We start from the raw sequence: 22108 nt of genomic DNA, 5'->3' as shown, positions 1-22108 counted from the left end.
CGATGTTTTCCTATACACACATTACATACAGTTCGAGATAGTTATTTTATTATTTAATTAAAAACTATTCTTGCTTCAACTACAGTTAGTTGTTGGATTTATACTTCCAGCACCTTCTTTTGAAAGCTTATCATGTACACTAAAATGATCAAAATGCACGATGAAAAAATCAAAGAAATTTCAAAAAATGCGATTTTATTAATAAATTAAATATAGCAATTTTACAGTATAAACATTAAAGTACAAGCAGAGCGTTATCGTTTTTCTGGATCACTGCTAGACTCCTCTGTGTCTTCAGCACACTGTGGCTTGTCTTCTGTGGACTGATCCATCACTATCTCCAGAGCAGCACCTCCTTCAACCCTCTTCACTGTCTCTCCTTTGGCAGCGAGGATTTCCTCAATGTTTCTGAAGCAAAAGACCAACACTGAAAATTATACTGAAATATACTGCAGCAGCAGTCGTTGGCTGAAACAGAGATATCAATTACCTGCTGCGATTCAGACACGTCGCAGATAATATTTTATGATGTTGCTGTTATGTTAAACAACACGTAAGAGTCGGTATTAAAAGTAAAAAAATAAATAAATAAATCAGACATTACTAATTACTGACTAATAAACTCACCAGGTTAATCTAATAGTTTTACAATTATATTGGTGTTTATACATACCACTAAAGTAATATAAGGCGATACAGTCATGCAGTTAATGCTGATTCATGGTGCTTTTTCAGGCAGACAAATGATTGTCAGGTACTGGCTCTATATACAGTAACTCCAAGGAATAGTAGATACTAGTAGATGGATGCTTCTCAAGTGGTTCCTACAGCGGACGGATCCACATTGATTTGGCACAGATTTTGTGCTGGATGCCCTTCCCTCCACCAACAGAGCCACTCTGAGGCTCTGTTTGTCTGTCTTCCAGTATCTTATACATGTAAGGCAAAATATTTAACCACTACACAACAGAGCCACTCCAGGGAGAAAACTAAATCTTTTCGACTGATTTGTTTTTAATTATTATTTTACACTCACTTTGTATGGAATCTTATATATATTTGTCTGTACCAAAAAAAATCTTTACTGCACACAAGAAAATAACTTAATATTAAAAACGTTAAAATTACCCTACAGAGACTTTGTACTGTACACTGTTGGGCAAAAAACATCAAGAATGAAATTCATGTTTAAGGCTAAGTTAAATCATCCCCTCCTTCTTGCAGCAGAGAAGACTGCTTCAAAATTATTCTGGGATGCTTAGCATTGTTTTATTATTAGATCAGACGCTCTAATCACATGAACCGCAAATACTGCCAGATTAAAGGACCCAATACACCCTCGGGATGTTGTTTTGAATCAGTGAGGAGTCCACGGCACTACCAACCTTTTCCCTTCCAAGTCGGTGAACCATTTGAGGTTATCGGCTATGATGTGGTGATTCTTGCATCCTGAACACGTGACTATGACGACACCTTTGTGGTAAACCAGCTTAGAGATCTTCTGCATGGATCTGGTGGAGCAAACCTGCGAACAGGACACAGTCTGCGTGTCATATACATGACTTTAAAAGAAAAAGTAAACAAAAACTACCTCAACACAGTGTGCGTGCGCTACCTTGCACGTGTAAACGAGGTGATAGTGTGTTGACTGAATCTGTCCCAATGCCTCACTGCTGACATTCCGTGAAATTGAGAGTCCTCGGTAACTACCGAAACGAGGTGTGCACCTGTAAGCGGGTGACAGAAGACGAAAACCTATGTTGTCCTGTGAAGAGAGCAGCCCTGTCCCGCCTGTCCCGGCTGTGGTTGGACAGTGAGCCACAGCACAGAGTCTGCGCAAAACTGAACGGTTACGGTGAGACCAAAGAGAGCGGCTGACCGCTCGCGCAGTGCTCGAAGAATAACTGAGTGTCAGACACTTCTGTAAAAACAACATTTTCACGGCTGTATTCAAACGGTAAAAGTCCCTTTTCAGTCGCAGATGAAATTGCTAATGACTTATCAACGTGGATGTTGTCGCACTCTGATGACATCACGCACCTACATTTTCAAAATAAAATGAATAAAATGATTTATTTTTCCTACAAAGGCCAGCATATTTCTAAATGAAAGCCGTAACGTGAAATTCTTTTGGAGACATCTCAGTTATGTTTGAGATGTGTTTAGTGTGTTTCTTTGTTTTTTATTTACAATAATAAGCTGACAACAATGTTCACAACCTGGTCATCTACAGTTATTTTTGTGTAACTATTATGCTAATTCAGTTCAAGTTAACTCAGTTTTATTATTTATCAACAAATCACAACAGCGAGGCCCTTTTTACGTTAAGGACCGTGGGAAGGAAAAACTTCTCTTTAACAGGAAGAAACGTGTCTATTTTATTGTCTTTCCATAAACCCCATTACGGATAACTCCATATTTTTATAGTTTATCTTCTCTACCATTTACTTGAAGTTCTGTAAATCTTTAAGCAAAAAAATTCACATATCCCAAGAATTTCGTTAATTGAATTTGAACCAAAATGTTAAACTAAAGATACAAGTGATCTATGGAATTATTTTTCTATCAATTTGAGAAAATAATTTCATTTCTGACTTTTGACAGAAAAATAACTCCACAGCTATCCAACATTGTGTTCTCTGATAAAATGAAGATTTAAATAGCCAATTCAGCAGCACAGACAAACAGTCCAATAGTAAACAAGTATGTAAACATAAACTGAACATTTTAGTTTTCCTATCTTTCTTTCTTTCATCATATCAATTTGTTGATAAATGCCTTTAATAGCTCTTCTTTCCTTTAACCAAGATAACCTGAGAAACATGGATTTTAGTAACTACATCACATCCACCTTTAACATTTAAACACATGCATTTCCACGCTCATGTAGCATGTTGCAGTTTTTGCTTACAATGACCTTGACCTTTGACCACGGAATTATAATCACTCAATCCAGCAGTTGGTGTCCTACAGATATTGTGGTCATATTGTGAGACTGGGACATATGGACATCCACACCTCAACCTGCAAGGAGGAGACATAAAGAAGTATTTACTATAAACAAGATGTTAGTTTAAAATAATCAAATATTAAGATGCATATGCATTAAAAACATTGAACATTAAACAGCTGTAAATGAGTATCAGTATCAGTATCATCAAGCTTTATTTGTCACAAGCAGGTTGCCCTGCAGAAATGAGCTGTAAATATAAGTAACACTTCTGAAACACAATGAATTTGTGATATGGTCTATGTCCACACCTTACTTCCTGATAGACCTTCATCAGTCAGTATAAACAAATACTGATTCTTTTCCTGCTGTGTTAGTCCCGTGTTAGTATGCTTTACTGTAGCTGCCGATTTCATGAGCACGATGCATTACTATATAATAAACATCTCAGATGTCTATTTATTCAAACTACCCCAAGCTGGACCACCTAGCAGGTTCAAATTCTGTTTGCATACACTGAAGGAAATTCTAACAAAGTTCAGCTTCTCTGGCTAAGGAGCTAAACCTGCCAAAAACCTACCACAAAGCCCTCCACAGCAAAGGTTGTTTTTCATTTATGACAGAAAAAATAAAGTTTGAATTGCATTGAATATCTGGAGAGGTCAGGCATTTCTGTGGAGTCACTCACATGAGGGTCAATACAGTCTTGAATGTCTCAGATTCAGATTTTGCACCTCTGGGATGGCCATTGTTTCACAAATCCAGAATCATATATCATATTATTAGCATTAACTGAGTAGTTCACAGACACTTTTCATCACCTCATTGTTTCCCAAGGCTTTAGTGGGAATTGAAGCGGTAAGGACACAATGTATAACAAAACCTTTTACAATGTTCCAGTAGGTTGTGGCCAAGGCTGCTGCAGGCCTGTGGAGGTTAATTGAATGGCAATAAGCACAAATGACAAATGCACTGAGCTGTGTGGGTTAAGGGAAAGGTATGGATGTCTTAAAAGTGGAACTCTGTGGCACACTGTCTCTGTGATGGGTCCATGTGCAGTTTCTGGGTGTTATAGTTCTTTGTTACTGTGACAGAGCAAGCACAGGGCTCACTTGTATGACTTGTGATACAGATGAACTAAATAAACACATTTCTAAACTAGAAGGTTTTAGTGCTGTGAAAATTTCTTATTTCATACTTGTCACATTTGTCACAAGCTAAGTTCAGTTTCACTAACTTCACCTAGGCCTGATTACTGCCAGACCTGTTGAATCAAAAAATCGCTTAATAGTAATTGTCTGACAAAGTGAAGTAGGCTAAATAATCTCAAAACCCAACACGTTATGCCACGACCTAAAGAAACTCAAGGGCAGCTGAGAAAGTCATTTTCAGTCTGGAAATGGATACAAAGCCATTCAAAAATTGGATTTTGTATTGTCTCAAGTTATCTTTGTCTGATATTAAAATTTATTTGATGATCTGAAATATAAGCCTGACAAATATGCAAAAAAAAAACAAACCCTAACAAATCAGAAAGGGGGCAAATACCTTTTCACAGCAAGTATTTACACCTTAAAATATATTATCTCTAAATGCTGTTTGTTTATTAACATGTTATGGACTGTACTATATGATATTCTGCACAAATGATCATTACAGGGAGGATTCATACCTTATTCATAAGCCCTCACTTTAGGCAAACATGTATTATTCAGTGGGAACAGTTCCATCTAAAGTTTGATTTGAAGGCTTTTTGCATCTGTTCTGAAGTGAATATATAATGCTTGGAATGAGGTTGAGCACATTTCCGATAATATTTAGACTTGAGGTGCCCCAAAGTCAATCTGGGATGTGGATGAACAGACACAAGCAGCCCAGTCAGCTTAAAAATTGAAGAAATGTGACAAGTTCATCTAAAATTTTTGGAATGACCTACCTAAACTACCATAAATTCATGTGCAAGTGTACCAATGAAATTAGATGCTGTATGTGGGGTAGTTATTAAAAATGTATGCACAGTTCCACCGTGCAATCACCGCAGAGATTTGTGGAAGAGCCGAAAGAAGAAATTGCTGGTGAATGAAGATGAGTGTGATTTTTTATTGTTGTTGCTATTTTTAAACCCTTAAAGTTACTGTAAATGTAAAAAAAAAAAAAAAAAAAAAAAGGGGGGGTTAGATCGCGTAAAGTATTGATTTGAATTTTTTCACTGTTTACATTTTTTTTAACACATTTATAACTTATACAGTTGTGTTTTGTTTGTCAATTAGCAAAACCCTTCTCTTTTATAATTACAGGACATTCTGACCAATGAGCAATGTGTAATTTTACACATTTATTTCCTACAATTTACAAGCCCAAACAAATGGACTGACAGCGTTTTTTTTATGTACCAAAGGAGCCCTTCTTTATCATGTAGAAAAACGAAAAGATGAATTGCACTTTTTATTATTATCTTAAGATATGTTAAGTGTGTAATTACAATTCTTTACACTTACAGAAATGCAGACTTTCACTGGCCCACTTAAGTTTAAAGAGGGCTGTAGTTCAGTTCAGTTCAATTCCGTTGTATTTAATTTTATTTCTATTCTATTCAATTCAATTCAATTTTATTTATATAACCCCAAATCACAACATTTGTCTCACAGACTTTATACTGTAAGGTAAGTGTGGGAAGAAACCTTTTGACAGGAAGAAACCTCCAGCAGAAACAGTCTCAGAAGGGGCAGCCATCTGCCGCGACCGACTGGGAGTAGATATATAACTAACCTATTTATCTAATTTAATAAAACTTAAAAAGGAAAGCTAAAAGAAAATAGGGGGAAACAGAAGTGAGAGAGACAGAGCGAGAGTGAGATGAGAGGGTTGTGCTTTTATTTTGAAAAACTGTATAATTTCGTACTTTCCCCCGTCCCTGCTCGGACAGAGCTCTTTGTGGGAGCCGACGGTCCCGCACCGCTCTAGCCTTCTTGCGGGTTTCTTCTACCGTAGCAGCATAACGGGGCTCCGGCCTGATGTCCGAGCTGCCTCAGCTTCTGAAGCCTGTTTGAGAAATGTTTCACCAGAGTGCGGAGGAGGCGAGAGACACCAGCTTTAGCAAAACAGGTGGGTCTTTTGTTATTTTTCAGGGTGTTTGGTATATAACCAGTTAGCTGCCGCAGACTGCTAACTGAGCACCGACATGAGACATCGTTTCCCGTCCCTGCTCTGCTGACTCTTGCTGTGGAGAGGACCACCTAACTAAAGGTCGCTCTGGGGGGGTTGGATTACATGTAATTTTATCCGACTGTGTTACCGCCTCGGATTGATTTTTTTTAAGCTAATGAAATATTCCCGGTCCTGCTTAAATGCATTTTTGTCCATAGCTAAAGGCCAGGCGAGGTGTTCTGGGATTTTTAGCGCAAACAGTTTTTTGCTGATAAAACACTGAAGCTATAAACAGCAGATTAAAACACGGAAGTTTTCCCATCAGCAGCCGCAAAGCATGTGCATGCAGTGGAAAACAGGAGAGCTCTGTTTTGTAACTCGATGTTTCTCGGATATTAAGTTCATAAGGAGCTGTTCTTCTTCTCATTTTTATTACTACAGAGTCACAAAATACATGTAAGAGCTCTTATGATTTTATCGCATTGCTGTAGTAATATTGCCATTGGCAGGCTAGGCACACAAATATGGTTAGAATGATTAATTTATAAGATCAGGATATGTCTTTATAAAGTAGTTTTAAACGGTTTATGTCTCAGACCTCTCATTACTGTGAACATGTGTGAGAGCATGACATCACTGGTGTACATTCTTTGTGAGTCAGCAGTTGTTAGACCTTGTCCTCTCCATCCCTTGATTTGATGCCCCAGGGCTGGGCAGATGGGCTGAGATCGGAAGCTGTGATAATTCTGCTTTGTACAAATGGGCTGTGAAGAACGATCTCAAGTTTTTGGCCTGAATTTCTTTTCTTTTCATTTTCTTTTCCGCGTTCTAGGCAACAGTTTTGTGGTCAAGGACCTCTTTATAAAGTGTGAGTGGATTGTGGCTTTAGAAAACACTGTCACTGCTGATATGTAGTGCTGATGTAGACTAGCAACTCAACTGCCCCCTAACAGCCTTATGTAGACTTTTATCAGGATTTACTAAGTATTAGCTAAAATGGAAAAATAATAACGGGAAACTAATCAATGTCTTTGACTTGCTGGATCCAGATCACATAGTTATGTAGTTATTGCCACATAGTGCTGGGAAGTGCTGGAAAAATTGTTAAGTGCAAGGATCCTCCTTTGAAAAGCTAGAATCAGACCAAGGTAGGATTAGTCGGAGCAATCGTGGCTCAAGAGTTGGGAGTTCGCCTTGTAATCGGAAGGTTCGAGCCCTGACTTGGACAGTCTCGGTCGTTGTGTCCTTGGGCAAGATGCTTCACCCGTTGCCTACTGGTTGTGGTCAGAGGGCCCGGTGGCAGCCTCGCCTCTGTCAGTGCGCCCCAGGGCAGCTGTGGCTACAATGTAGCTTGCTATCACCAGTGTGTGAATGGGTGGATGACTGAGTGTGTAAAGCGCTTTGGGGTCCTTAAGGACTAGGAAAGCGCTATACAAATACAGGCCATTTACCATTTAGTCTTTTCATATATGATTTCTCACCTCATTATCTTCAAATGATACATTATTTGTACCACACAGTGTCAAAATATGGTGGAAAAAAGCTGATTTTTGTCGCTTAAAATTGATATTCAACTCCAGCACATTTGGAGCAACAAGCCTGGACTGGATGCTGTTGACACAACCCTGAGATCTGGGTGTAATACTTTCAACAACTGTGAACTGATGAAGGGATCCAAAACACGCTGTTCCTTAGTCATCTCTGCTGTATGGTACGTGATAACAGGGCGTAGAAGACGTTAGTAAAGTGATGCTCTCTGTTGCTTTGGAGGTCCTATAAATGTTTGCGGCACTTAAATGGAAATTTGTGAAGTAGTTGCCAAGGGAATATTGAGAGATGTTTCAAACACAGAGGAGTTTATAGCGTGTATCAATCTAAGTGAATGTAATAAAACTTCCTGCCTGCAATAAGTGCTGGCAGCACTGGTATCTGTCCATCTTTCTGTCCACATGTGTACAGTTGCAAGAAATTAACCAGAATTAATTAGTTGTGATGTGGTCTTCTGCTAAGTTACGCTAATAGGCCGTCATAATCTTAACTGGAAAGACACAGTCATGAGTGAGATGTCATTACTGTGCAAGTGTTGTACCACACCTCATTTCTTTAGGGGTGGCTTCTAATGATCTTAGAAGCCACCCCTTCTAACAAAGGTATGTCTACCTTTGTTCTTCAACACTACCTGATATCTCACAGGTAGCTTTCTTGTAATTTCTATGGGTAGTCTTCAGGAATAGTTCTTCTGGAATTACATGCAAAGCTCTTCTAGGATGTTTGCTGGTATTGCATCGTGGATCAAAATCTAGGGGCACTTTTGTGCTTTCATAATTCCATTAGTTTTGATAAGATTCCCAACACCCCTTGTTGAAATGCAACCCCAAACCATGACTGAGCCTCCACCGTGTTTTGGCTGTACATACTCCCAGTTGTACCTCTCTCCTGACCTCCTCCTATGACACTTTGACCCCAAAGCTTCAAATTCATCACTCTATAAGACCAGCTGTCGCTGATTTTTAGCTGAGCTCATATCTACCTCAGCTTTTTCTCCCTGTTTCCCTTCCTTAAAAATGGCTTCTTTGCTGCATTTTTTTTTTTCATTTTCGTATACTGCAAAATTATTTTTATGCCTGAAACTTCTTCTTTTGTCCTCCACTTGTGCAATTTCTTCATGCTGACGTATGCCAAGTTTTTAGCTAATGGCTATTTGGCAATCAACTTGGAGCAAAAATAGTAACGAACTGTCGAAAGATGCAATTTAAAATGAGTTTGTTGCTAAGACACAACACTCGTTCATCCCTTGAGTTAGGTGTCTTGTTTATGCTTGTCAGTGTTAAGTGAAGTAAATAAACAAATAAATGAAAATAATTTCTCTAAAAATACTCAGATACTCAATCAATCAAAAAGCAGCCAGTTAGTTAAGAAAAAGGTTTTGAAAAACATTCAGAAAGCCTGGAGAATTGTTGCTCATAACCACTTTAAACAGTTACAATAAAGTCTGGCTCCTTGGAAGCAACATTTAAAGAAATTCGTGGTGGCTTGAGACATGGGCTTATCTGTATTTTTTTTATATGTTTTGAATCAGTGTCCTGTTGTATGACCCAGCCTTTCAAAATCTTCTGCTCGTAGACTGCTGAATTAAACACAAAAATTAAATTCAGTGTTTTCGATTGGAAAGTCTTCTGAACTTGTAAAACAGCTCCAACCCATAATGCTACCTCCACCCTGCTTCAAGGTTTGGATTAACAGGCATTTCTAATCAAATATAATATTCTACAAAGACATCCTTCCAACATACTCCTCTCTGATGACTGTTGTATAGTTGTGGCAGACTTGTGATATGCTAGCTTTGCTGCATTATTTTTTAAGTTCTATTTGAAGGTTTTTGACAGCTCTCACTGTATTTGGCTTTGCATGTGCATTACCATCCCTTTTGGGTGATAGTAGTGTATTATATCCTTGCAAATGCCAGTAAAAAAAACCAAGGAATTATTAAGGCATAAAGTATCTCATTTTTTAATTACTATTTGAATATTCAAAAATCATATCAGCTTTTAAATATCCAGCCTAGTTGAGTTGAGCTTTTAGCCTTAGTATAGAGTGCCCTTTTCCCTCAAAGTATGTTGTTTATCTTTGCCAACAAGTTCAACTTTGTCTCTTCTGTCTACTAAAAGTTTCTCCCAAAGGTGTCATGTGCACATTCAGTGGGGTTCAAATCACATTGGAGACATGCTGTCCATCGTTAACACCATCTTGTTCAGTGTTTTCTCATCATGGACACATAACAAAGATTATAGCACGTTTTTCTTTTTCCTTTTCTTTTTATTTTGTTATCATTTTGGGGTTTTTCTCATCTCTTTCACGATTACATGCTGTGCTCTGATCTTTGCACTACGCACACTCTTGTCCTGCATGTGTACATTGATGATGACCTTAAGTCCTTAGAAAGTCCTTCAGTCCTTTATTTTTTTAAGGTCTTTGGAAAGTTGTTGGTATTAAAGTATGCCTACCACCAAAAATCTATACTAAGGAGCAGTAGGGAGTGGCACCCATACGAACCTGCGACTTATTCCTGTGGGATTTTGAGTTTAAGCCCCACAGGAAGGGTTTTTTTTCCCCTCACTGGAGTTCATTTAGTTTTTGGAGATTAGCTGTCAGATATCACTTAAAGCTACTTGGGGTTGCTCGGGGTTATTTTAAAGGAAAGTCCATTATATACTGCAAAAGAGGCATGTCCATTTGTTTTTGTGACAAACCAAATGGACACTAGTGTCCTTGAGGGAAATTATTTCTGGCTCTGTAATACACTGGCTGTTTCGGTGGTCAGGTTCACCTGCACTTCGCCTGCACAAAGGCATCTCTGTTTGAGAAAGAAAATCAGGAGAAATGTACTGCGGTAACATAGCAAACAAGAAAGAACACAGTCACTATATTATCCTGTCTTGACCTTTTTTATTTTACACCAGGGATAGTGACAGGAAGTCCTTAGTTCCTCAGAGAAGTCCTTGGTTGAAATTATTAGAGGGATGATTTTGGAGAAGTGTAGTGTGGTTCAAGGTAAGCTGCTTGCAGACTGGTGTTTATTTTCCTGTGCCAGGATGAAGTGAAACAAACCTCGGATGTTCTTTTGAATTAAAGATATTAGTGGTACATTGTGACCTCACCGGATCATCCATTATTATTGTTAGGGTTATTTCAGAGCCTGGTGTGAAATTCTTGGAAGATCTTGGCAATTAGTTTATGTTACATGGAACTTGGAGTTTATATGAGCTTATTGTGGCAAACTTGTGATCTAAGCGACACACCAATGACTTCAAGACACGAAAGTGAAAATATGCAGCAGTTTCACTGTATTGCAAAACCAGAATTTCCATCTGTCACATTTTAAAGTTGAGCATGTCAAATGCTTTTGGGTTTGTCATGAATCTGTTGTGGTACAGGGAAGTGTACACTGCATTGGAGTCAAAGATAGCCTGTTGTGGAATAACACCATCTGACTGGTTACAGTTAAGGGTATTGTGGCAGCTGTTGGGGTCTCAGTGTGCTGTAATTTCTGTGTTAAAGCAAAGCAGAAGCCTAACGAAGGAGGCCAACAGCGACTCCGCTGCCATTCTGGTTTGAACTGGATAAAAAACAATGCGTTTTTGTGAGGACTTGCGCAGCTATCTTCTTTCATAAGGTAGGGGGTGGTTGAACAAACAGGGAGATGCAGTTTTTGTTGTTTTTGATTCTTCCTTACTGTTATAAGAAGAAAAATAAGTAGTACTATTACAGTTGATTTGTTTCTTCTTCTACTATCAGATTTGTGTCCACATGAAACTGTATTTCTGTGTAGGAGGTTATACTTGGGCTAATATGATCCTTTAAAACATCTTGAATTGTGAAAAAAAGCTGCTTTGACTGCTCTATTTTTTTATTGTTCAGTCTATTGTTATTTACTGTTTGAAAAAGATGCCTGATTGTGGTTTTTACACACAGGAGTTTTTCACTTTGGGGGATTTGTGTTTTCGTGGGACCAGCAGCAGCTTTGTGTTCAGTAATGGGTTTAGCATCCATTTTCAAGTTGTTTTTCTTGATTTTAATTTAAGTATTCCTGCTTGTTTGGATTGTTCACTTTTTGGGGGAAAACAATCAGGAAATTTGTTGGTTTTGCAGGATTTTACATAGCTTCTTGGGAGAATACATTCCTTCGTGGCCCTTTCTGTAAGGAGTAACATGTTAAAACGTATTCATTCTGAGAAAGGGCTACGTAACAGTACAGGTGGAGACACCGAGTCTGTATGAACATGCCTGCTTCGGGGTCTGTGCTGCTATTGCCTCTGCAATGTGCTGTGTCCCATGCAAGATGCTCAGAGGATCTTTTGTTTAGTTGTAGGACAAATAGCTATCAGAACTATCGTGTTTTGTGTGTTTCTAGTCTGGTAACCTCCACTTCTTTGCTCATAGGTGCGTGTTGGGCTACATCAGGATAAAAGGCAAATTGTAAGTTAGTGCTATTTGTGTGTGTGGCATTTATTAATTTGCTGTCTGACTTTTTAAAATATTCACATCAATATTGACATAACATAAGAGCAAGAAGGCAAGACTAAAGCAAGCTTCCTTCCAATTGTGCAGTGTAAAATGAAAGGATTGTGTTTATCCTGCTATATGAAATGGTGATGCTATTATGGTATCCATTTAGTACTATTTTCAGTGCTGTGATATTCTCCAAGACACATTGTGGCAAATATGTTTGATTGCTGTTGGGAATATGGGTTTTCACTGTATAGATGGTTTAATAATTTGAATCATATTTCATGCAAAAAAACAAGACATCCAAACATTTGCTTCTCCAGTGCACCATCAGACTCTCTCTGGTTTATGTATTTGTAAATTGACTGTGTCATAGTTTTGGAGTGTAATTTGTAAATGTATTCTTTCAGGAAACCATAGTGGACATTCTTCACTATTTCATGGCATTTTAGAAATAATGAATGACGAAATAATTAGAGGATTAATTCCTAATGAAAACAATGGTTGGCTTAATCCCAGAAACTGGCATAGAAGCTATCAAAGAAAAACAGCTATTCAACTGGATTTCATAAGGAAAAAGCTTAAAATATTCACAACCAGCTGCCACAGTCAGCTGCCAACAGGCAGGAATAATATTTTGAGTGTAATTTATACAAAGTTTTGCCCCAAAGCATTAAGGTTTTCAAAACACAGTTTAACCTAACATGTCATGAACTAATCCTCTGTTGTCTCTGCTTTTTTAGATAAACCATCATGATTCCCGTCACAGAGCTCCGATACTTTGCTGACACCCAGCCAGCGTACCGCATCCTGAAGCCATGGTGGGACGTTTTCACAGACTACATCTCAATCGTCATGCTGATGATTGCGGTGTTCGGCGGGACGCTGCAGGTCACACAGGACAAGATGATCTGCTTGCCTTGCAAGTGGGTCGTTAATGACTCGTGCGAAGTCATGCCCATGCCGAATCTGACCACCCACTACGCACCGGAACCCAAAGGCATACAGTATGACCTTGACCGACATCAGTATAACTATGTAGACGCAGTCTGCTATGAGAAAAAACTACACTGGTTTGCCAAATATTTCCCCTATCTGGTGCTACTCCACACTCTAATCTTCCTGGCCTGCAGCAACTTCTGGTTTAAGTTCCCCCGCACGAGTTCTAAAGTGGAGCATTTTGTCTCCATCCTCCTCAAGTGCTTCGACTCCCCGTGGACAACGAGAGCTTTGTCTGAGACCGTGGTGGAGGAGAGCGACCCCAAGCCTGTGGGGAAAATGAACGGTTCGATGGACAAGAAGGCCTCAAGCGTGAGCGAGGATGTTGAGGCCAGTGTGCCCATGCTCCAACGAACAAAGACCAGAATTGAACAAGGAATTGTTGATCGCTCTGAAACTGGAGTTTTAGATAAAAAGGAAGGGGAGCAGGCCAAGGCCCTTTTTGAAAAGGTTAAAAAGTTCAGAATACATGTAGAGGAGGGTGATATAGTGTACCGCCTTTACATACGTCAGACCATTATCAAGGTAATAAAGTTTATACTGATATTTGGCTACACAGCCCACTATGTAAAACACATCAGCTTCAATGTGCTGTGCACAGAGAATATTCAGAATCTAACCGGGTACAGCTCGTTCCATTGCGCCCATCCGTTAGCAACTCTTTTCAGGATTTTGGCCTGTTTCTACATCTCCCTGGTGGTGGTTTATGGACTCATCTGCATGTACACTCTTTGTTGGATGCTCAGCCGCTCCCTGAAACGATACTCCTTTGAAGCAATCCGCGAGGAAAGCAGTTACAGTGACATCCCAGATGTAAAGAACGACTTTGCCTTCATGCTGCACATGATAGATCAGTATGACCCTCTTTACTCCAAGCGCTTCGCTGTGTTTCTGTCAGAGGTGAGTGAAAACAAGCTGAGGCAACTCAACCTGAACAATGAGTGGACACTGGAGAAGCTACGGCAGCGTATCACCAAGAACTCCCAGGAGAAGCTGGAGCTGCACCTCTTCATGCTCAGCGGGATTCCAGACACGGTGTTTGATCTGATTGAACTAGAGGTGCTCAAGCTGGAACTTATTCCAGATGTTACTATCCCTCCAATCATCGCCCAGCTTTCCAACCTAAAAGAAATGTGGCTCTATCACACCCCGGCTAAAATTGAGGCTCCAGCTCTGGCCTTTCTAAGAGAGAATCTGAAGTCCCTCCACATTAAGTTCACTGATATCAAGGAGATCCCATTGTGGATCTACAGCCTGAAGAATCTCAGAGAGCTGCATTTAACCGGGAACCTGAGTGCTGAGAATAATCGTTACATTGTCATCGATGGGCTCCGAGAGCTCAAAAGTCTCAAAGTGCTACGGCTTAAGAGCAACCTCACTAAGCTTCCCCAGGTGGTAACGGATGTGGGTGTGCACCTTCAGAAGCTCTCCATCAACAATGAGGGCACCAAACTAATGGTGCTCAACAGCCTGAAGAAAATGGTCAACCTGACTGAGCTGGAGCTCATTCGTTGCGATCTCGAACGTATTCCGCACTCCATCTTTAGCTTGCACAACCTGCAGGAAATCGACCTGAAGGACAACAATCTGAAGACGATAGAGGAGATCATCAGCTTCCAGCACCTGCACCGCCTCGTCTGCCTGAAGTTGTGGTACAACCAGATTGCCTATATCCCCATTCAGATCGGAACACTCACCAACCTGGAAAGGCTCTATTTGAATAGGAACAAGATAGAGAGGATCCCCAGCCAGCTTTTCTTCTGCCGCAAGTTGCGCTTCTTAGACCTGAGCCACAACAATCTGACCAGCATCCACCCAGATGTGGGCTTCCTCCAGAACCTGCAGTATTTTGCAGTGACAGCAAACAGGGTGAGTAGCGAAGAATTTCTTAAATTATTCATTGTAAGGCAAGGCAAGTTTATTTGTATAGCACAATTCAACAACAAGGTGATTCAAAGTGTAGTAAAAGTTATCAAGTTCTCTCATTCTGCAGTCATGTTTCCACCCCTTTATCTTTCTCATAGATGTCAGTAAGGTTCGCTTAAAAACCCGATAAGTTGTTGACGGAGGTCAGCCATTATAAATATCTACATGTTCTTGGTGTAGAATTATGCCTTTGAAGATAACAGTAGGACTGTAGTGCTTCCCATACAAAGACTTTACTTAGGTGGACCACCCAGGTATATTGACAGCTGTCCAAGTCTTTGTCTAAGGGCGCTTTTATAGTTTGTTTACGCTGGTCTAAATTAGTTGATGAATTTGTAAACTTGTAGCTTTTTCCTGTGGTTTGGCTTCTTTTCACACACAAAAAAATCCAAGTGAACTCCAAGCGGACCAAAATGTGTCATTGCTATGTATTTATTACAAAGTGTGTATGGTATTATTTGTATAATGTGTCGCTTTTCTCCACAAAACTAGCCTCCCTCACTGTGTTAAGGTGGCAGATTATCATAAACTTGGTTATTTTTCATTAACATGTTCAATCATGCTAAAAATTCACAGTTGGATTGAAGCCTGTGGTTTCTGATGAAGGAGATCATTTAAGCTTTAACTCAGTTATTTGCTTTGGGGCATTTCATTCACATTTGTTTACTGTGAGAATTTAAAGAAACACTTGGTGAATTCTCCTGATAATACTGTTTTGAACACTGAGCATGCATACAGCATCATGTGTTTTTCAGTAAAGGTTATTATTACTGCTGTTTTACTAGACTTTCTACTGCGCTTGCATGCTGAAAATAGCTTCCAGCAGGTTTGTGTGCGGCTACAAATAGCTCCATTAAATGGGGTCCTTTTGATGTTTTGGGCTCTCGGGGCCTCTTTTCCTTAAAATCCTCTTTAAACTTCCAGCACATTATCTATCCAAATAAAAAAAAAGGTTTTTAATGTTTAGAAGTTTTTAACAGAGTGTGACTGCATTGTTGTTTTCAAACAGAGGTTCATGGTACACAAAGTAAACTCAAGTCCTAAATTTGTTCAAACCTTTAAGTCTTTAGCAGACATGCACAAATTGTGAAATTCTTTGCCTGTATCACGTTCTGGTGGTTACATCGCAAACCCACTGTTATTTTATTGTTCTAAATATCACATTTGAGTCAGATTAAATTCCAGTTTTACGTAGTATTGGGTGTTTGCTCCATAGTGTAAATCGCTGGGTCAATTCAGAATGGAGACTAGCCTCTTTATGGGGTGGTGTCAGGAAGGGCATCCTGCGTAAAATTCGTAATTAGATGTAAAATTGTTCTGTCAACCCGTAGCTTTATTGTTGAGTGCAAAACCCATGGGACGTGGGAATGTTTTTTTTAGCTAAGCTTCGAAAGACCTGGTTGCATACATTGATTGGTCAAACACATGAATGTAGTATCAGGGTAAGATTTGAATAAAACATCAGCTGTCTAAACATCAGCTGTGCTCTGCTCGGTTGATCCTGAGTAATAGGAAAAATTTCTTTGTTAATAGCTAGCACTCCAGCTACCTAAACTAAGCTGGTTAAAAATGCACACAGTAGTTATATTTAGTAGAATTGTGTAATAAGGCTTTAACAAAAGTTTACAAGTAATCTAAAATGATGCCTAGATTCTGTTTACTGGTGTGATACTCAACTCTCAGAGCCGGCATCCAAGAACAGCTGAAATTAACCAAACCTGGCAAAACATTTGAACCAATCAAGTCACATTTAACTCAATGCTGTTTTGGAGGTGGCAGCAAGAGATTGCTTGTCTGTCGCCAATACAGATGCTTTATTTTATGGTTATCATAATTAAAATAACCCAGCTGTTTAAAAGTCTTTTATCTCGTTATTAACCGTCTTTAAGTTGCTATAGTAAATGTTGGATCTGCTCATAGCAGTCACCAAAGTCGATACTGGCCTGCACCGTGTTCACCCATATATAACTGCAGGCCTAGATTTAACCTAGTTTTGATTTTGTTCCTGTGATCCTGCCTGTTTGTCGTAGTTTTAATTGGTTAGCATCTGAAATTAATGTGATCTACAACTGAGCTGCTTATTATGTGAAACATGTTTTGCTTAGTAACTGCCTCAGCAGGCCAGGGTAACTGCAACCTCCTCCTTTCCTCTCCATTTCAGATTGAGACGTTGCCCCCAGAGCTGTTCCAGTGTAAGAAACTTCGTACTCTGAATCTGGGGAACAACTGCTTGCAGACTCTACCGTCACGTTTTGGGGAACTGACCGGGCTGACTCAGCTGGAGCTGCGAGGGAACCGTCTGGAGTGTCTTCCGGTGGAGCTCGGCGAGTGCCGACTGTTGAAGAAGAGCAGCCTGGTGGTGGAGGAGGACCTGTTCAACACGCTTCCCTCAGAAGTGAAAGAGCAGCTGTGGAGGGCCGATAAGGAACAAGCCTGAGCCGAACCACTGTGGACAGCTGCAGAGGAGAGAAGTTTGATCAGAGGAATGAAGAAGCAATGAAATTTTGTGAAACTTTGAAGGAGATGCAGCAGTTCTGGCCCAACAGGCACAGGAAAGTGATGGCTTTTGGAATTGTCTCATGCCTGCCAGTGGAATAATCTCATAACCTAGCTTGGCGATGAAAGGTGGTTTGGTATTGTGGCCTTTCAGTGTTTCATCCAGGTGATGTTGAGTATGCATGCCACAATAGGAACTGTCCAAAGCAAACCCGTTTATTTAAACTTGCACGATTCAACCTTGCCAATGATCTAAATGTGCTGATTATCACTACTTTACTATCAACAGGAAATATGCACAGAAGAGTGTTAGCCTGACGTTCTCTGGCCTCGAGACTGAAAATCACCTTTGAGTTTTATACAGTTATATCTGCAGATGAGGTGCAGCGTGCCTCACTGTGCTAGCAGATGTAATCGAACAAATGACAGCGCAACTGATAGCCGATGTGTTGAGGCATGAAGCTTCGCCGTGTTGTTTTTCCTTCTGGCTTTCTTTATGCTCGACTTACTCTGAGGCATTTTTTTTACGTAGACAAAATGACTTGATGAAGATTAGCAAATCATCTCACGGGTGATCTCACAGCTTAGGCCTTAGCTCAGAAGATGAACTTCAAAGAAACAAAGCTGTCAAATATTCAGTGGAAACAAATGGGAACACACTCTACAGTTCAATGTCTAAATACCCTGCAGTTGTTAAACTATAACATCAGTCTGTGAGGCAGGCTGTTTGTTAACTGCATGGGACAAATCCATCTTCTTTCTTTGAATCTTTCTGTTTCAACGAGCATTATACTTTTTTTTGAGTGTGTTACTTTATCAGATTTAATATGACACCTTGTAATGTGTTGGGAAAAGGCCAAGAATTTATTTTGGTGTACTTTTAAATTGTACCATACATTAGCATTATGTTTGGGCCTGTGAGAAGGGCTGTTTTATTGTGAATATTGGAATGCAATGTTATGCACAATAGACGTGTAGTTTTGGTTTTGCATTTATTTTAAAAAGAAATTGTCAAAGCTATACCCATATTATTGTTATTTTCTTTGCTATGTTGTAATTACATGTAATTATGTGAGGTTAGCTGTCCTTGCATTACAAGTCACAGCGGATTTCTTTTGGTTTTGTTTTGTTTTGGGTTTTTTAGTTAAAATATATGGAGCATAGATACTGCTAATCACACATCGAGTAGATAATACACTTAAAAAATGAACAAGAATGAAGGTACTTCTTTTCTTTATTCCTTTTTTTTAATGCGCCATATGATTTATGAAGCTTTAGTCAAGCTTTACATGTGTGGGACTCCCAAAGGAAATGAACTTCAGATGTGATAATGGAAAGTTTAGATACTTCCTGTTTGAGAAGAGTTGAGTCAAGCTTCAAAAGCAGACACTTATATGTAATCTGTTTATCTAAGTGACAGATGAGGACAAACAGGAAATGGAAGAGTGGAGAAACATTTAGATCAGACAACAGAAGGGAAACATTTGCAGAGAGAGGGAGAGAGAAAACGAACATGCAATATGTGATTCCCACCATCTATGGACCAAATTAATGTAACATGCGTGGTTTGCTTGAAACACTTTCCTTATTAAGGCCTTTGGATTTAATAGCATCATTTGGACTAATTCTGCCATGTTCACCCCAGCCAAGCATCTCTTGCAGCTAATATGGCCTTAGATTTTACAAGCTTTATACCCCAGGAATGATTGCAAACATCACAATCTTGGCTCGTTTTTTATTTCTTGTGCTGTAAAATGTATAGCTGAAATATTTAATGTGTTTGTTTCATGTGTACCGTATTCTTCCTACCTGCTGTTTTTCTCTTTTGATTCAAGCTTTTTAAAGGAAGGTTAACTCTAATGATACAATTATACCTTTGTTCACGGTATATTTTGTTTACTGAGGCCTTGACTGAATCCAAATGTCCTTGTAGGGGGAACTAGTAAAGCGCTCCCATGCAGTATTAAAAGGCACAAATAGGAGCTTTAGCTTTATGTGAGCTTACGAGCAACTAGTGCTAACATTGCAACAGATATTGCAGATGGAAGCAAAAAGGCAATAATGCCAGAGAAACAGATTCATCCACAGGAAATCTCAGCTTTCCTGGAAAGGATTGAATGCTTAAATTGAATTGCTTGCATACTGCGGGATAAACGTGAGCAGTGCCAAGTATGCGGATAGGGACTGTTGGCCTGCCGGCCTGCCAATCAATCCGCAAAAATAGGCAAGTAAATAATATAGTAACATAGAAATGTGTATGATGTTGGGCTATAACTGGCAGTTTACTCTGAGTTAGCCCATCTAGTCTGATTATTGATTGTTATTATTTTTTAAAAACAATGTATCATGTTGTTCTTCATTGTTGCCAATACGTAGCGTTCCTGTTATTGCTAATTAAGGTTTTTATTCCAGGAAAGTGTCACTTTCAAAGCACTAATAACTGGCCTTAGTCAACTTTAGGTTGTCTGTAAAGCTTTCCGTTTGCACACAGCACTTAAGCAGTGTACAGTGGTACTAATGGCAGACAGGGCCCGGCTGATATTAATACCGATATTTGGTGACTTAAAAAGCCAATACTCCAATATTTTTCTTTTCTCTTTCAAACGCACTAAACATAAACAAATTCTCCTGATGTATTTTATGCGTCGTTATTTATTCACCTCCGCTCTGCTGGGATCAGGCGGCTGTTGTGTTTGCGTCGTTCCAAACACGCGTTGATGAAAGGGAAGTTGCAGACTGCCCTCCGGTGGACAATCTATGCAACATCAACACTCATGACATGGTTGAAGGATGTTTCTCCTGTCTCTTCTTTTTTTAAAGTTTTCATTTATCAGCAACACTGTTGTAAATGCCAATACCGATACATTGGCGATTAGCTAATATCGGGCAATAATATTGTTGTGTTTTAATGGCAGACTTTAGATTTACAAAGCCCTGGTTGCTTGATTTGAGCCCAAGGATAACAACTGTACGCACATTTTTTGTTATAAAATTTTAGCCTTAACATGTGGGTCACATCATTAGTTCTGGGAGTTCAGACATATATAAAAACCTAAATTATTTCCTAGTAGAGCCTGTATAGTCAGTATAACTCGCGAAGATGGATGGTGCTCATTCACACTCTCTCACACTACTTTGTCAAAATTCTCATGAATATGTTTTTATCTGGGAGTTTGTTTGTTTTGCGTGCGTATGTTTGGACACATACGCACAAATATTATGGTGACGAGTTGCCTTGGTCATTTTTGTTCTGTCCTTTGAGCTGTGACTCGGCTCTACAGTCCTTCACCGTCATGTCCCTCTGAGTCATGCGTCTAATTTTCAGCCCACTCCCTTTTCTGTTAGTGAATCAGGTGAAGGTCCGAGGAAAAGGTCAGTCAGACATTCCCACGAAACCAAAAGGAGGAAGTTTTGATGACTCATACGTGCTCCTTGGTTACAAGAAAACTCTAGCAGTTTCAGATATAGTCTCAGCTCATTTTCACCCAAACACATTAAGTCAGTGCGTATAAAAGCTTTTCTTGTTTTTGTTCTTCTTCTTTTTTGTTATTTTCCAGCTTTTCCCAATTCCTTTTGTGTGTTTCTAAATTATGTATCACTTAAGCAATGTTTGTGTGAAGCAGCGTGACTGGTCAGTTTATTCTTGCTCATAATCATCATTCATATTGCTGCTGGTTTCCCTTTGGACACTGCTGTTTTTGAATAAACAAAACAGGACTTCACAACTGAGCAGAAACGACTCGACAATCTTGACTTACTGTAAATGGAGGTGAGCTCACCCTCCAGTGTGGGCATTGTGTACATCAGTATATCATCTGTTAATATTTCCCAAGATTGTACATTTCCAGACAGTTTCATTTCCTTTTCATCGCCCTAGATTTTTCTTAAACTGCCGTGGTTGCATTATATTTCTGCCTGTGTATGGAACATAAATCATGATTGTATTTGCTCTGTACAATTCATCTCTGTATTCTGATGCCTGTGGATCAGGGAAAACGGTTCATTTCCATCCATTTCATTTGAAACCATGTGTGCGTTGATACTGGAAGGAACGCTTTTAAACCTAAGCAGCGATCACGTTAAATGTAAACTAAAAGTTGGATGGACGGACTTGTTTCACTCAGCACTGTCTGTATCACAAGGCCTTTTACTAATTGTTGCCAAGTGGACTGAACACTGGCTTTTTAAGTGGGACGTCTGTAACAATGGACAACTGAACTTTGCCTAATGTTCAGGCTCTCCTTTTGTACCATTACAATATATGAAAATAAAATAAAGTTAAAATTCTGTTTCTTGAGTGCGTTGATGATTGTTGGTCAAGTCCTGAGCGCTATGTTTGTTAGACCTTTGCTACTACTGACATCTGACTTGCCTTTCTCTTCCTCGGAAGTGGAACATCCAGAGTATGCAAAATCATTTTTAGCAGCACACTGTGCACCCACTGACTAAGAGAAGGACAATTTGTTGTCAGTGTTCGCCCTTTGCTGCACTTCTTGGTTGAGATGACCCTTGTTTGTATCCACTCTTATATTTTTTAGCACATTGTAAGTACAGATTATAGCAGTTTTCTACTTTCCAGTCCTG

At 39.4% G+C, this 22108-nt stretch overlaps 2 protein-coding genes across 3 annotated transcripts; one reads left to right on the top strand and one right to left on the bottom strand.

Annotated features, from left to right (window-relative positions):
* Positions 1-174: 174 nt before the first annotated feature.
* dnlz (DNL-type zinc finger) lies at positions 175-2044 on the bottom strand. The gene is made up of 3 exons (XM_085465242.1): positions 1616-2044; positions 1386-1525; positions 175-408 (listed from the first exon to the last, which is right to left on the bottom strand). The coding sequence occupies exons 1-3, from the start codon at positions 1934-1936 to the stop codon at positions 255-257; spliced, it is 615 nt and encodes a 204-aa protein (XP_085321368.1). The 5' UTR covers positions 1937-2044; the 3' UTR covers positions 175-254.
* Positions 2045-5890: 3846 nt separating this feature from the next.
* On the top strand, positions 5891-21821 carry lrrc8aa (leucine rich repeat containing 8 VRAC subunit Aa). 2 transcript variants are annotated; one of them, XM_085464089.1, is made up of 4 exons: positions 5891-6055; positions 12038-12073; positions 12847-14971; positions 17190-21821. In XM_085464089.1, exons 3-4 carry the CDS (start codon positions 12857-12859, stop codon positions 17463-17465), a joined length of 2391 nt encoding a protein of 796 aa, XP_085320215.1. In that variant the 5' UTR covers positions 5891-6055; positions 12038-12073; positions 12847-12856; the 3' UTR covers positions 17466-21821. The 2 variants fall into 2 exon arrangements, with proteins under 2 accessions (XP_085320215.1, XP_085320214.1); XM_085464088.1 differs by lacking the exon at positions 12038-12073.
* Positions 21822-22108: the final 287 nt, after the last annotated feature.

Source organism: Copadichromis virginalis, linkage group LG7 (genome assembly GCF_057382275.1).
Source record: "Copadichromis virginalis isolate Kocher_CV1m ecotype Utaka linkage group LG7, C_Virginalis_male_GT1.1, whole genome shotgun sequence".
Classification (NCBI taxonomy): domain Eukaryota; kingdom Metazoa; phylum Chordata; class Actinopteri; order Cichliformes; family Cichlidae; genus Copadichromis; species Copadichromis virginalis.
Note: the sequence above shows the minus strand (reverse complement) of the source record. Positions and strands in the feature narration are given on the sequence as shown.